Source organism: Panthera tigris, chromosome B2, assembly GCF_018350195.1.
Source record: "Panthera tigris isolate Pti1 chromosome B2, P.tigris_Pti1_mat1.1, whole genome shotgun sequence".
Classification (NCBI taxonomy): Eukaryota; Metazoa; Chordata; class Mammalia; order Carnivora; family Felidae; genus Panthera; species Panthera tigris.
In genome coordinates this window covers 86,164,736-86,181,728 of record NC_056664.1, presented here as the reverse complement: position 1 = coordinate 86,181,728, position 16,993 = coordinate 86,164,736, and the positions used below count along the sequence as shown (strand labels likewise).

General features: G+C 35.3%; 1 protein-coding gene and 1 long non-coding RNA gene across 2 annotated transcripts in view; one reads left to right on the top strand and one right to left on the bottom strand.

The window, feature by feature from the left end:
- The window catches only part of UFL1 (UFM1 specific ligase 1), a 33,257-nt gene extending 19,023 nt beyond the window's left edge, over window positions 1–14,234 (bottom strand). Inside the window, exons 1-7 of the mRNA XM_007084913.3 lie at window positions 14,093–14,234; window positions 12,672–12,817; window positions 11,574–11,602; window positions 10,606–10,703; window positions 9,790–9,904; window positions 8,089–8,219; window positions 1,422–1,480 (exon numbers count right to left, since the gene is read on the bottom strand). Of these exons, the coding sequence (XP_007084975.2) occupies window positions 1,422–1,480; window positions 8,089–8,219; window positions 9,790–9,904; window positions 10,606–10,703; window positions 11,574–11,602; window positions 12,672–12,817; window positions 14,093–14,169 (655 nt within the window). The 5' untranslated portion in view covers window positions 14,170–14,234. The remainder of the gene's footprint in view (window positions 1–1,421; window positions 1,481–8,088; window positions 8,220–9,789; window positions 9,905–10,605; window positions 10,704–11,573; window positions 11,603–12,671; window positions 12,818–14,092) is intronic.
- A 181-nt stretch (window positions 14,235–14,415) lies between these two features.
- LOC102954381 lies at window positions 14,416–16,992 on the top strand. Its single transcript, XR_445416.2, has 3 exons — window positions 14,416–14,710; window positions 14,826–14,951; window positions 16,756–16,992. It is a non-coding gene; the product is annotated as an uncharacterized LOC102954381 (long non-coding RNA).
- Window position 16,993: the final 1 nt, after the last annotated feature.

The window sequence follows — 16,993 nt, the reverse complement described above, 5'->3', positions numbered from 1 at the left end:
TCTCAGCCATGAAACAGGGATATAATAACAGGCTCATGGAGTTATTGTATTCAAATTAAGTGTTTAGAACAGTAGCTGGCATATAATAACTACTCAGTAAATGTCAACTAAGTATCATCACAAACACCACTGTCATAAATCATCATCATCAAAGGACTGATGCCAGTCTGAGAACTGGATAGCACTGCCATTAACATAAAATAGATGCTTTTTATTTAAACGAGAATATTTAACTAAACATGTTGTTAAAATATCAAAATCCCCTGAAAAAAACAAGCAGATAAGGAGTTACTTCTAAGTGAATCAGCAAGCACAGTCAAAAGATGTCTGGCAAAGAAATGTTTATGAAAATTAGCCTTTCCCAGAAATAAAAATTAGTTTACATATGAAGTTCAGGACTGCAATGCTGAGTAAATTAGGGTACATTAGAAAAGTAGATTTTTCAACAGACTGCACACATAATTTTAAATTCTGTGACTATACAACACAAATGTGTGTTAAAGACCAAAGTCAGCAAGTTATCAATTATTTGAAGAACTATACATGATAATGAAACCCCACCAATCTCCAATTAGTAGATTCCAATATATGTTACATTTTAAATTTCTCTTAAAATATTTAACTCCATATGCTGAAAAACATAGTGAATGAAAATTGTGTTTTGGTTTTATACGTGAATTTCTTTTCCATTCTTCATTTTAATTCTTCTATTTGCACAGATATCTGAGCTGAAAGATTATGTCATTGTTTTTAAAAATTATTCCAGCAAAGGTTTAAAAACACCCCTTCTGATAAGAGCTTCACAAACACACAAATAATACAGGTAATGAACCAAGACTATTTTGGAGATATTACAATGCTGCCTGAATGCTAAAAATATATTTTTATTGGTATTATTATCTTTGTAAAAATTGTTTACTTTTTATTTTAAAAATAATTCATTCATTCATTCATTTTTTGGTAAGTTCTATGCCCAATGTGGGGCTTGAACTCATGACCCTGAGATCAAGAGTCACATGTTCTAATGACTAAGGCAGCCTGGCACCTCTATAAAAATTTTTTAGACAAATATTATTTACTTTCATGTTAGAAAATATAGTAAAAATCTGTAAGAAACAAGTGAAAATTATTCTTAATCCTACAATTTTAAATCTCTATGAATGTATATGTGTAGCAGTATTCTACACACACACACACTTTTTTTTTTCTCATTCTACTCCTCTGGAGGTAAGCCAACACTAAATGTTTGATGGATATAACAGATAGATATGTACATGAAAATTGGTATATTTCAACTAGAAATATTTCAGTTATGTAAGTTTTAACATTAGTGGAAGTAAAAATATGAAAAATCAGTAAGTTTTACAATAATAGTCTAATAAGCAGCTAATTAAGTGACATATAATTTAAAGTAAACTCACAGTAAAGCAGCTGCTCTTGAAATCCATATTTTGAAATGAGAGAATTCACTGCTGTAGGCCTTTAAGAAAAGAAAGAAAAAGAACTTCTTACTCATTATACAGTTACACATATTTATGAATTAAAAAAATAACTAGGATAACGAGTTTATGAATAACACCAATTAATATAAATTTTTTTTAATGTTTATTTATTTTTGAGAGAGAGAGACAAGAGGATGAGCAGGGGAGAGGCAGAGAGAGAGGGAGACACAGAATCCAAAGCAGGCTTCAGTTTCCAAGCTGTCAGCACCGAGCCTGACGCAGGGCTTGAACTCATGAACCATGAAATCATGACCTAAGCTGAAGTCAGACGCTTAGCCAACTGAGCCACCCAGGCACCCCAAACACCGATTAATGTGAAAGACAAAAATAACACCACATTTTACATCCTTAATCAGAATTACACTACTGAAGTTCCAGGGGGAACTGATCTGTCTCCATAATTCAGGATCAATTTACTTTCTTACCAACTTTCCACCTCTGATTTAGTGATACTTGATCTGCCTTTACTTTGTTTTCTTCATTCTATTCTTTCTCTCTGGGAGGCTCTTTCCCCACCTGGGAATAGTCAAGTGAATGTTACAGGATTCTGCTTTTGAAGAAAAATGAAATCTTGTATGTAATGAAAGGAATTTGGAATGAAATACTCCTAGATTAGGTGGATGACTAGGAGGGATCCACTTAAAATGTTCCTTTTTGCTTATCACTATTTTCTATAATGACTACATATGTCTTTTTAAAGAAAAAAAAACATTTAATGAGGTATAATTTACGTATCATAAATCCCATCAATTTTACACAATTAAATCATTTTAAGAAATTTATAAAATTGAGGAACAATCACTAATAGTTCTCGAGTCTTAAAATGTTTCCATCACCCAAAAAGTTTCATTATAGATATCTGTAGTTAATTCCTGCTTTCACCCCTAGTCTTAGAGAAACTGATCTGCTTTTGGCCTCTATAAATTTGCCTTTGTAGAAATTTCACATAGATGGAATCTATATGTGGTCTTTTATGTCTGGTTTCTTTCACTGAGCATGGTATTGAGGTTTGTACATTATGGAGCATGAATCAGTATTCATTCTTTTTTAATGATGAATAGCATTCCACTGTGTGGAGATACCACATTTTGTTTATCCATCCATCAGTTGATGGACATTTGGATTATTTCCAGTTTGGGGCTATTATGAATAATGCCACTATGAACGTTTGTGTTCATGTCTTTGTGTGGACATATCTGTTCATTTCTTTTGGGTAGGTCCCTGTGAGTCCTTTTCTTTTATAGTAATTACCTTTTAAATAAGGGAAAATATAAAGAAAATGACCTAGACTTTCTTTTTCTGACTTTATATATTTTCCCTGTTTAAGTCAATTATGCCTGTGTTCTGGTTTGGGTTTAGTCTATGTTTTTATTTTTATGCATATAATTAAGAGACTTTTAAGTTATTCCAAGTAACTCAATCATCTATTGTTGATTATTCAAGATGTTATAAATTTTCTCTATGACAAACTGGGAGAGCAAAAACATTTGTCTGAATATTGAATTGATATTTAAAACCCCTATGTTTGGGAATTTTTGACTAAATCATTATTTTTACCAAATTCTTATGTAGGCTAATTTGTTTTTCATTAAATTGCTTTACCCTACTTTTTCAGCTAAATTATCTAGAATCCCTAAACCAATTAGGTCCATTTAGGTGCTCAGTGAAGTTTGCTCTCCTCTGTTTATAATCATTACAACTTTCTCATGTTTTGTTTTTTTGTGTGTCTTCTGTTCCCTTCCACCTGAACACATCCCTACAAAAATGTAGAGGGCTCCTGGAAGGACTTTATCTTAAAATTTCTGGGCTCATAACATATTGTGGGTGTTCAGTAAATGTTTAATCAAATTTCACATAATTGCTAGCTTTTTTTTGTACACTAAAACTTAGCTGTTGAATTTCTATTTCAATTTGGAATACAGTGTAGTTTGGTATACCTACATATCTCGCTCTTATAATTATTTCCTACTCTTCTTTCTGGCTATCTATAACAACAACAAAAACCTTTTTTAAATCAGAGATGGAGATGTTTTCTCTGAAGTTAGACCAGGAAAGTGGGGTAGTTCCTTATATTTGGGAGACAAATATGACAATATGGTACCTTAAGTGGAACTATCTGGAAGCCACAGAGCCTAGCAACATCTTTTAAGGCTCAGAATTTATTTTTCTCTCATGGTTTGATAATGCCTCTACACAGAGAAACTCAGGGCTAGTACGAGTCAGAAAAAATATTATTTGCTGAACCTGATGATAACTACACTCACCACAATACTTAGCCAAAGAAAAAAGATAAATGTTTGTCAATAAGAAAATATAATTTTAGTATTTTTAAAAATGTTTAGTTATTTATTTGAGAGAGAAAGAGAGCATGCACATGCACACAAGCAGGGGAGGGGCAGAGGGGGGGAGAGAGGGAGAGAGGGAGAGAGGGAGAGAGGGAGGAGGAGAGAGAGAGAGAGAATGCATCCCAAGGAGGCTCTGTGTTGTCAGCATAGCCCCCTCCCCCAGCGTGGGTCTTGATCTCACAAATCACAAGGTCATGACCCTGAGCTGAAATCAAGAGTCAGACACTTAACCAACTGAGCTACCCAGGTGTCCCTATATTTTTAATTTTTTAATTTTCTGACCAAGTAATATATATAAAGAGCACAAAAGTTACAAAACTGAAGCCCCCTCCATTTTTATCACTCAGCTACCCAGTTCTTTTCCCAGAAACAACTACTGTTACCAGTTTCTTGTGTTAGGAGGGTGATTTGGTGCAAGCTGTCATAGCCTGTATGGAGAAAGGAGAGCATCCACATAAGGAAGAGAGGTGTAGCAGCAGTGGGAGCTCAATCACATAAAGGGGAATTAATTAAATAAGTAAACATATCTGACCCTTGAACAATGTGGATTTGATCTGCATGGGTCCATCTTATACGTGATTTTATATACACACACACACACATATATATGACAGTACTATAAGTGTATTTTCTCTTATGATTTTCTTAATATTTTGTTTTCTCTAGCTTACTTCACCATAAGAATATGGTATATAATACATAAAACATACAAAAGATGCATTACTCAGCTATTTGTCATTGCATTGGTACGGTTTCTGGTAAACAGTAGGCTGTTAATAGTTAAGTTTTGGGGGGGGGTCAAAAGTTATTTGCAGATTTTCAACTGCAATGTGGGTGGGGGGTAGATGCCCCTAATGTCTGCATTGTTCAAGGATCGACTGTATATTAAGAATAATGGGAGCTACATTTTTCATGGTCAAAGAAGGGAGTTGCAAATATGGAAAAGGAGACAACTAGAACAAAACTAATGGAGGTTTGGAAGGGAACTGGGAGTATCAGTGTGAACTCATGGTTTTTGATAAACATATAGATATAGAGAGGGGTGTATACACATGTGCATGTGCATCCCTTAACTTGTCTGCTGAGAGGGCTTGGGAGTAGTAACAAACAAACAGCAATAAGCAATTTAGTGTCCAGATCTTGGTCTGTAAATAGTACACTAAAAAGACCTAGGGTTCTTTGGGGAAATGGCTGATTCCAGGGATGGGACAAGGAAAATATGAACTGAGCCTAGAACTTTTTGTTGTACCAGAAAGAAATGCTCCAAGAATGATGGAGACATATTAAAGGACACAGAGTGCAGCCTGAAGCATGGGCCAATAGCTAAATCAGAGCCCATTAAAAAATATCTAAGTAATGATAATTATAAATTTTAATCCAATGAATAAAACAGGGAGCCAGGAGTCCATAGTGATTTATAGAAATAAACTGAAAGTTTGATAAAAAAGAGGATAACTTACATGATCTCAAACTGCCCTCCCCAAAAATACTTAATTATAAGGGAAAAACAAGTATTTTTATGAAAAGCCTAACAGATATCTGCTTATTAAGAAGTTATAATGTACATCATCAGTAACTACAAAATCTAGACTGTTTACCACCTGATAGGATTCAATGACAAGAACACACAATTACTTCAGTTATACTCCTGTCAAAGATGCATAACCTGAATATCAGAATGAAAAAATAGCAAACAAAACTGAACATTTTACAAAATAAGTGGCCTGTGGTCTTCAAATTGTCAAGGTCACCAAAGTTAAAAAAAAAGACCAAGTAAGTGTTCCAGATTGAAGGTGACTAAGAAGACATGACAATCAAATGCAATGTGTGATTTTGAACTGGATCCTTCACTATAAAGGCTATTATTGGAAAACTGGTAAAACATGAATGAGATCCAAGGAGTGGATGGTAGTAATGTACCAATATCAATATTTTGATGTTTGTATTACAGTTATGCGATTGTATAGGACAATGCCCTTATTTTAGGACACACAGACTAGAGTATTTGTGGTGTTGGGACACTCTGTCAGGAACTTCCTGTCAAACAGGACAGAAAAAAAAGGTTCTCTTGTAACTTTTCTGTAATTGTGAGATGATTTAAAAAAAAAAAATGGTTGCATTAAATTGCAAGCTCTGTCCTCTAACCTAGTCTTTTATACCAGTGCCTTAAATGTATTAAGTACTCAAAAAATGCTGTGATTTGCTGAATGACAAAAATAAATCACTGTGACTGCCATGTAAAAAAAAAATGTGCTGGAAGGTAATGAGAGAAGAAGGGAGACTGATTAGAAAGCTACTAAAATAGTCCAGTTAAAAAATGGACTAAAGTGGGGGGAATGGTCATAAATAGGGAAAGTATATAAATATTTAGAATACAGAATTCAAAAACCTTTGTGTTCTGAAAAAGGGGGCGATGAAAAAAGGATGATGTAAAGGAGGACTCCCAGGATTGTGGGAAAACCAACTGATAATAACATTTACTAGTAAAATGGAAACAAAAGTGGAAGAATAAATTCAGGTGGTGTGGGGTGGGGTAGCTCAGTGATAGTGAGTTATTTTAAATATGCTGAATTAGAGGGACTTCTAAAATATTTCAATACAGATGTAGGGTGGGTAATAGAAGTCTGAAATTTAAAAGAAAGGTAGGGCACCTGGGTGGCTCAGTAGGTTAAGCATCCAACTCTTGATTTTGACTCAGGTCATGATCTCATGGCTAGTGAGTTCAAGCCCAATGCTACTCTGATAGTGCAGAGCCTGCTTGGGATTCTGTCTCTCCCTTTCTCTCTGCCCCTCCCACACACAGACTCTCTCTCTCTCTCTCTCTCTCTCTCTCTCTCAAAATAAATAACTTAAAAACAGAAAGGTAAAGTCACCTAGGAAGACAGTAATGGACTAAGAAGAAAACATGGCCTGAAACAAAACTTTAAAGGGTAGAGAAAGGAGAAAGAGACAGAAAAACGTGCCATATAAGGCACAACCAAAGGAGTAAGAAGAAAGCAGTAAAGTGCAGTATTAAAACAACAACAACAAAAGGAATGACAACATTTCAAGAAGGAAGAGGTAACTGGAATTAAATGGTGCTGCAAAGTCAAGTAAAACAAGGGCAGAAAGTATCCACTAGAGTTCATGACATTGACATTATTGCTTTGTAAGTTGGTAGAAGCCAGATGGACGAGTTGAGAAGTGACAGAAGAAAATCGAGATAGTAAATGTAGACATCAACTCTTGAGAAGGTTCACTTTATGGAAACAAACAAAACAAGATGGTAGATGGAGTAGAATATGGGGTTGAGAGAGGTTTGACTGTTTTAAAATGGGAGAAATCTGGACATACTTAAATACTGATGGGATCCAAAAACCACTGAGGTAAAGTTAATGACACCGGAGAGAGGAGATAATTAAGAATGTAGGTTTTCTTAATTCTATATTAGAGTGTCACTCAGGCTCCAAACATTTCAGAAATTCTCACTTTAGAAAAGTTAAAGTGATTTTGAAATTAACACTGTTATTCATTTGAATTGTAGAATGTTAAATATTTAGTAAAAAGGGTTCTAAAATCATCTAGCCCCATCTGAGGCTCGAAGGACTTACTTATGTGACTGACTTATCTGCTGCAGCTCACATGATTATGCAATAGAATGAGGACTTCTTACTTTAAACCGCAAGCTCTTTCCTTATCCCAGGATGACTCTATATACTGATTTGGGTATTCTGCAGACCTGCATCTGGGGTCATGAGGATGATTAAGGTAGGGAGTGGGAGGAGATGTGGGTTGAAGAGAGTTTGGCTACATTCTGGGGCTCTGGAATCTTCACTCCCAGAAGCTACCTACCCTTCTATATGTCTAAAATCCTAGAGTCCTGAATGAAATTTTAATAAAAAAAAAAAAAAAGAAAAAAGAAAAGAAAAAAGAAAAGAAAAAAACCTGATAGAACAGAAAAAGCAAACCATGATCAATGAAATATAAAAATATACATAATTTATTATTATTATTATTTACTTTGAAAAAGAGAACACGAGCAGGGAAGGGGCAGAGAGAGAGAGAGAGAGAGAGAGAGAGAGAGAGAGAGAATCCGAAGCAGGTTCCATGCTGTCAGCACAGAGCCCACCGTGGGGATCAAACTCATGAACCATGAGATCATGATCTGAGCTGAAGTCAAAACTTGGATGCTTAAACCAACTAAGCCACCCAACTAAGCCACCCGGGTGCCCCAAAATACACATATTTTAAAACAGGCTTACCGGGTAATAGCACTGAACAGTCCACGGATGCGTGCTTTATGTCGAGCTACAAAAGCTTCAGTAAATATTACTCCTCTGTTATCAAGATCAATGTGTCCATTAATAATTTTACCTAGTCGCTGTGTTAGTGCCTGAGGGTAAAATGCGAATTTTTATTAATTTGAAAGAACAAAATTCTAAATATACATTTGTATAGCCTTATTAAAGGTACAATGCATGCTGTTGTTGTATTAACCACATGATTGAGAAATTTCAACAAGCACAAATTTATAGGATGTATAAGCTAAAATGAAGATTTAGGATCTAGGAAACTTCAAAATCTCACAGCCGGGCAAAGAACCGAATGAGTCAAATAGATATGTTAAAAGGCTTAGCTACATGGTAAGAAGGGCTTTTTCTAATGTAAAATAAAATTGAATGATTAACCAATTTTTCTAGATATAGGCAGCCTGAAACATAGAAGGTAAGACATATACATGGGTCTTGAAGACTGTATCCGGAGCTTCAAACACTGAGTAAAATAAATGTTATTCCAAGATGCTGAAACCTAGGGAAACGTAATAACTAAAAAATTACCTTCTTGGACGCAATTATCAGTAAGTTACTTGTGCCCAGAGATCTATACTAGCAGACATGATTTCCTGGTAACCCCAAGAGAGTATTTCTCCATAGCTACATTATGACTGGGGTCAGGTACATCTGAAATAAGTCTGGATATATTTCACATCCCAAGATAAGTTAAAACTACTCAAGGCAGCCTGGCTGATAGTTTTCTGGTATAAAAAAATGCATTTCAAACCATTTCTTAATGACTTTTTAGAATACTGCCTGTAATATTCAGAAAAACTAGAACTGAAAAATGTTAAGAAACCATATGTATTTCCAAAATGTGTCAACAGCACAGTTTTATATGAAATCATTTGGGGCTGTTCTGATATCTTTAAACAGTGTTCTAAAAATTTATTTTTTGACTTTCTGTGATCAACATATATATGCTCACTTAAAAGAGAACTTAGGCTCCTGATATGCTCTGTAAAACAGATCTGTATTCAAATTGTATTTTAGATGCAATTATAGGAAGTCACTCTCTTAAAATAGGTTAGTAAATCTGTTTGTATTATAAATTAATCTCATGCAATTATGGTTTGGTAAATTTTTGTAAGTTGGATTTTCTTAAAGAGATATATACCTAAAAAGAGATTTGGCTTTTCCCTTATTTATTCCAGTAAATACAAAACAAAACCATCATTTATTGAGTACCTCCATTGTGCCAGACATCTCACTGATACACCATATATATAACCTTATTGAAGTCTATGAAAAAGACAATTATTCCCCTTTTAAAGATATGGAAATTCAAGTACAAAAGAGGTGAAATAATTTTCCTAACATTGAATAACTAAACAGTGGCATAAGCAGAATAAAATCAAAGTCTGTTTAACTCCAAAGCACATGCACTTTCCAGTATACAAAATGAATGTCTATAATTCTAAAATGGCAAACTATTTTAAGAACAAAGAAATAATCATTTCTAAATGGTCTGTCTCATCAGAGCCATCAATGTATTGGAAGCATCCCCAAAATATACAACTACATCAATAAACACTTGCAAAAAGTTAATGCTACAAAAGTCTAGTTTTTTTCTTCCAATTAAAATTCTTTATTTACCTGAAAAGACACTAAGCTATTAAGAAAAAGTACCTGTGTCAGAAAGTTTCCAGGAAGATCATAGGTCTTACATAGTTCTGATATGGTGACCTGACCACTTTCTTGCAATTTATCATTTACCTCTTCTGCTAACCGATCCAAATAGTTGCTAATAGTTAAAGAAAAAAAAATTACAATTATTTTCCTCTTTTATGTGCAATAAGGTATGCTCACAAAATAATGAATAGGGTATGTTTAGGTAAACATAAGTCATTATTCATATTCTGAAAATTATTTTTCTTATCAATGTAATTAATGTAAGGTTAACCAAATGATAAATGCTGGGATTTTTTTAACTATGTAAATTCTGCATTTTTCATTAATATTTTTGGAACAAATCTGCTTTCGGAATTAAGATCATAGAGTAAAGATTGTAAGAATTATGTTTATGCTGCTTTAATAGAAAAAAAATCAAAGTTTTTATTATTCCCAAGTACTCCATACAATTAAGCACTTACTTTTTTTTCTTTGAGAAAGAGAAAGAAAGTGAGTGGGAGAGGGATAGAGGGAGAGGCAGAGAGAGAATCTTAAGCAGGTTCCATGCTCAGCACGGAGCTGAGGCAAGGCTCAAATTCATGACCTTGATATTGTGACCTGAGCCAAAAATGAAGAGTGGGACGCTTAACCGACTGAGCCACCCTGGTGCCCCAAGCACTTACAATTTAAATATAATGATCCTAAAAATGAAAATCAGCACTTGAGTTCTAAATAAAATGCCAAACTGGTCACAATTGTTCTAAATTTAAACACTATGGAAAAAAAAAAAAAAAAAAAGAAACACAAAAAAGTGCTCCTAAATATTGTACTTACTCATCTATCAGTTGTCCCAGAACTAGCTGAACATGCTTTTCTGATTTTACAATGTCACCAATTCTACTTTCAATATGAGTCAGATCCACATTAATTACCTGGAAAAAAAATAAAATTCTATTAGTGATAAGTTCATATTGTTTCTTAAGTTTGAAACTATATATTAGAACATTTTTTTCTATGACTTTTATTTTTATTTTTTTAGTTTATTTATTTTAAGAGATAGTGTGAGGGGGATAGGGGCAAAGAGAGGGAGAGAGAGAATTCCAAGCAGGCTCTGCACTGTCTGCACAGAGCCTGACGTGGGGCTCGAACCCATGATTGGTGAGGTCATGACCTGAGCTGAAACCAAGAATCGACAGAGCCACCCAAGTGCCCCAACCTATCTTTTTAAAAACTTACTTTCTCTTAGATGAATTTCAAATTAATTTGAAATACTGTCAAAAGTCTCAGTCAAATAAAAATGAGAGGTTTATTGCTTATTTACTTTCATTTCTGAACTACATTTTCACTTGTTAGCAAAGTTTGCATTAAGAAACTGTACTGTCATACAATAGGCAGGATTTGCACAAGATTTTCCAGCTTCTTGGATATAGTGTAACTTGTTGATGACATGTGCTCTTATATTTTATAAAAATATCTTCTTCTTTTTAAAATATTTCTTTACTCCTTCCATATACTAAAGTAAATATGAACATTATTTTTCTCCCTAAATACTTAAACCCTGTTACAATGAAAAATCATAACTATGAGTTTACTCGGTAAAGAATAAGCAAATAACTAAGAAAGAAGAACTTATTAAATCAATTCAATATGTCAGAACTTATTAAATTAATTAAATATATTAGTGTGGGATATAAAACTATTTCTTCACAGATACACAAAATAAGATACCAGTATTAGTGAATTCTTAAGTCATAGTATCAAAAAATTGAGAAAGGAAAAAAATTTATAAATTAAAAATGTACCTGTTGTAGATCAACAATGTTTACTCGACCTTTAAAGAAAAGACATTCATTGACTTTAATTCATGTGTAAGTATACACCAGACAAAAACTGTAAATTTCAATAGATTTACATCTTGGACAGTTGAAGGCCCCCTTCTTGAAAGCACATAAAGCTACAATAATTACCGTTTTCAAATGCAAACCATTAGCTGAATACATCCTCATGGCTGAAGGCACAGGCAATAATTTATTTTTGAAGTTCCATTTGTCACATTAGGCCAATAACGAACATCAATTGATTGATACACAATTTGGCCAGATCTATGGATTTAAGATGGACTTCCCTGGCAGAATTTATCTATTGTACCAAAGTGATACTGACAATTAAATTCAGATGAACTCATTAAAAAAATTTTTGGAATGAGTAGATTTCCATGTATTGGCAAACGAAGTCTGTCAAGTATTCCAAATTATAGCTAATATTTTATTAGCAATATGGAGGAAGATGAACCAACACCAAGGGTATATCTGATAACATCTAATGAAGAGCTGTTTTCATAGTTGCTTATATTTTAATCAAAGTGTTCAAATTTGCTCAGTAGTTCAAATTAAAAAAAAAGAAAAAAAAACTTTTTTATATGCTTATAATTGCATTTCCCATGATATACAGGTATAGCACCATATCGTTTCCTAATCTGCAAATACTTAAAGGTAAGTTTTTTAAAAAAATGGCAGTATAGCTCTGATTTTCAACAATTTATAATCCTTCAAAATCTCTGTTCTCATTTCATAATTACCACCTGATAATAGACAGCTAAGTACCCTCCCCTGCGTCATGCAATAAATTCATGAACTGTGAATAGGAACAGTTGATTAATTCACACACAGAACACATAACTCAAAATAATAAAAGATGCTATTTTGTAAAGTGACGATATTTGACTTCATTTAAATTATATGATCATCTTTACCTGAAGCTATTAAAAACATTAACGCTGATTTCCATATTAACAATTGAGAAGAGTGTCCCACATCCTTCAAATAATTTATTAGTTATGTTTTATAAGTTTTTTCCCTCTTCCAAATAACCAGAAGAAAAAAAACTAAGGAATTACTTACCTCCTCGGACATGTAGCTCATCTCTCATTTCTTTACTAATTTGGGCTGGAGTAATATATTCCTTCCCATCAAGTGTGTGAACTACATCTAGCTGTTTCTGAGCAATCAATTTATTCACAATCTCAATGCAGTTCCGCTCTGACAACCTGAGGAAAACAAGAAGTTTTAAAATGCACTTGATACATTTGGTGCTTAACAAACTTAACAATTTATGAACTTTTAAAAAAAGTTTGGGTAAAGAGTCACTAAGATTTACATTACAAAATCTGTACCTTTGATTAGTATAACCATACTGATTCAATGTGTTAAAACACACACACACACACACACACACACACACACACACACACACACACACACCTCTTGGGAGTAAGCAGGTTTACATAAACTTAAATCATGTACCTAACTGGTACAAACCATTCTATTACAGAATTTCAAGTCTGCTCTCTCCTACAGGCCTGCTTGTACCCTTCAAATCTGAATAGAAAAGTTAGTACATATAATTTAGGTAGCACATATAAATTAGGTAGCCCTACTTTTACTTCAATTCCCAGTTTAAGTTCAGTAAAAAAACCAAAACCAAACAAACCGGAATTTTCTTTAAGTGTATAATTGCCTACTACTATTGGTCTGTAGGCAGGGGATATGGCCTAGGAAAACCATGACTGCAACTGTTATCCAAGCTCTTAAGTATGTGCCCTAGTTTGCCCTCAGTACTACAAAATACAGTATTAAGGGATTAAGGTCTTCAAGCCCCATTGGGAACAAAAACATCGAAGTAAGAGATAGTCAATGGATAAAAAAGGATTCTATCAACATTGTTTATGTGTTCTGTAATATTAAAAAGCAGAGTTAGGGTGCCCAGGACACAATCCCGCCAAGGTTGGTGGGTTTGCAAGAAATGTCAGTGTCCGGGAGTTCTTAAAAATGACGGATGGGACCATGGGTCTGGCCTGGCACACTCTCCTGGTGGACAAAAAAGGCAAAATGTTTAAAGGGTCAACACGGCATTTACAAAGTACTGCATTTTGTTGTTGCCTCTCCCTTCCAGCTTATTCTAAGTCAGGAAGTGCATATAATCAATGATGCCATAGGGGGTTGGGTAAATAAGGATCTGAGGGACACTCTTAAGACAGTGAGAAATCAACAGCTTCAGCCATCAAGAGGGCGGGGCGCGGCAGCTCTTGGCTGGGGCATGGCTGGGGGCGGGGGATGGTCCGGGGCGTAGTAGCTTTCGGGTTTCAAAGCTGGGAACTATACTTGGAACTGCAATCCAGGCTCGGGGAGGAAGGTGAGGGCGAAATCGGTGACACGGCCTGGGAAGGTGCGGGGTCCAGAGCCAGGGATCTGCGGCCTCAGATCTCGGCGTGACTACCCAGGGGCTATTTTGGATTCTGCAACGAAAAGGGAGGGTCAGGCACCTCTGTGTGGCCTCGGCGAACTGCGCCCGCTGAAAGTCAGCCGCCAACCGCCTGATCTCCTCCCAGGCGTCCGCCATCCCGGCCCTACTCGCAGAGGTTCCGAAGAACTGCCGACACGTCAGCCTAAAGGAAGCGGGAGCCGAGGCGGAACGGGCCGCGCGGAGGGACAAGAGACTCCTCCCCCGACGCAGATACCGAACGCGCGCGCCCCGCTCCGGCAGGGACGGGCCGGAACAGCCTCAGCCCCGCCCACCTCACGTGGCGGGGAGCGTCCTGCTTGTTGTGAGGCGGAAGGGCCTTGTTTGGGAGCCAGGTGGCTAGGTTCCTGGAATATGGCAGGCGGGATGCAGGGGGGCTCAAGTTAGTAAAGTGTTACTTTAGGTTTTTGTATTGTCAATAGTGTTTAAGAGCAGTGTTGATCAAATTAACTACTTTTATTTTTCTTGTGCCCTTCATTTGTTTTTGGGGGAGGAAAGGGGAGGAGATGTGCCTGTGCCTGCGATTAGTATGTCTTCTTCGCTGGCTATTAAGGAGCAGTCCGTAGTGAATTATGTTAATTTTTATATGGACACAGAGCAATTGTACCTTTTGGGTGACAAATGGGAGACAGTACTGAAGGTAGGTACTCTATTTTTTTGCACAAAGATGACTAATTTGGGTACCGTTAAAGATTGGGAATTGCTTTCCTGTTATTCTAGATTTAGAATGTCATTCTTTCCCGTTTCTCCTATAGGGAATATTGGCTCTATCAAGTAATGAAATAGGAACATATGATAATATGCATATATAGCTACCGATGAAACGGAGGAAGCAAAGGGCACCTTTATTTTGCTTTACTCTGCATTGAAATCAGTAAAAGGTGGGTATTTACTCTGAAGTAATTTACTCTGAAGTACTCATTCTCTATCAGATACCATGGATTACATTGGTTGGTAAGGCAGATATGATCTTGCCATAAACAAGTTATAAATCTAATGAAGCAGATTTTTTTTAGTACTTAATATAAACTATAAAAAGTAGAACAATAGGGAAAATATAGCATACCATGTGATCACTTGGCATCCAAACTTGTTACTTACTATATAGGACTCTGTCAGCCTGGAGTCTACTTTTTGGCAGCATCAGCTGCTGCACACCACATGTGGATTGTGGCCTAGACACACCAAACCCTTTCAGTATGTTTTCTGGAATGCCTGTCCTATTCCTCACTGCACCATGCCCCCATTTATTTTGTAACTTATTTTTCCATGATGTCCCAGATTAAATAAAACTCTTCAATGAAGCCTTTTTTTAAATTCCTACAATTATTGTAGGAATTATATATATGGTGTCTAGTAGCTAAATGCTATTATTGTCTCTAATAGCAAGCAAAACTACATTGCAATTTTTACTTACTACGTCTCTAAGTCTGAGCTCCTCGGTGCTCCTTAGCATTAGTATGACATCGGGTACATAGTACCCTGGTATACTCCGTATAGGTTAAATGAACAAGTCAGTGTAACTGTTTTGGTGCAGCATTTTACTTTGGTATAGTAATAACATTTACATTTATTCCTAAAAAGCAATAATTCCTAAAAAAAGGAATAATTACTGATTGTATTTTTTAGATCCTAGACTAAAATGGTAGCCACTAGCAAGATGAAGCTATTTAAAGTAAAGTTAATTAAAATTAAATAAAATTATACCAACAATGAACAAGTGGAATTTGAAATTGAAAACACAATACAACTAGCATGCCCAAAATTACATTGGCACCCCCAAAAATGAAATACTTAGGCATAAATTTAGCAAAATATGTACAAGATCTATATGAAGAAAATGACAAACTTTGATGAGTGAAATCAAAGAAGAACTAAATAAATGGAAAGGTATTCCATGTTCATGGATAGGAAAACTCCAGGAAATCTTATATTTTCAAGATGTCAGTTCTCTTTAACTTGATCTATGATTCAATACAATCCCAATCAATTTCCCAACAAATTGTTGGGTGGATATTAACAGTCTTATTGTGAAGTTTATATAAAGAAGCAAAATAGCCAGAATAGCCAACACAATATGGAAGAACAAACTTGGAGGACTGACACTACTGGACTTTAAGACTTACTATGAAACTACACTAATCAAGATAATGTGGTATTTGTCAAAGAATAGACAAATACATCAATGGAATAGAATAGAGAGTCCAGAGATAGACCAATATAAATATAGTCAATTAATTTTTGAGAAAGGAACAAAAGAAATACAATGGAGAAAATACAATCTTTTTGACAAATGTTACTGGAATAATTGGATAGTCACACACACACACACACACACACACAAATGACTATAGATGCAAAACTTAAAGCCTTCATAAAAATTACATTTGGAGTGGGGTGCCTGCGTGGCTCAGTGGGTTGACTGTCCAACTTGTGATTTCAGCTCAGGTCATGATCTGAGGGTCATGGGATTGAGCCCCGCGTCAGGCTCTGCACTGAGCACAGAGCCTGCTTGAAATCCTATCTCTCTCCCTCTGCTCCTCTCCCCTGCTTGTGTTTGCACTCTCTCTCTCAAAAAGAAAATTACATTTGGATCATAGATCTAAAAGTAAAATGCTACTATAAAGCCCATAGAGATAACAGGAGAAAATTTAGATGACTTTGGATATATCACTGACTTTACAGATACAATACCAAAGGCACAAAGCATGAAAGCAAGAACTGATAAGCTGGACTTGATTAAAATTAAGAACTGCTCTGCTAAAGTCAAAGTCAAGAGAATGGAAGACAAGATATAAACTGGGAGAAAATCTTTGCAAAAGACATTTCTGATAAAGGACTGCTATCAAAATATACGAAGAAGTCTTAAAACTCAAAAGTAAGAAAACAAGGAGCCCAATTAAAAAATGGGCCAAAGACCTTA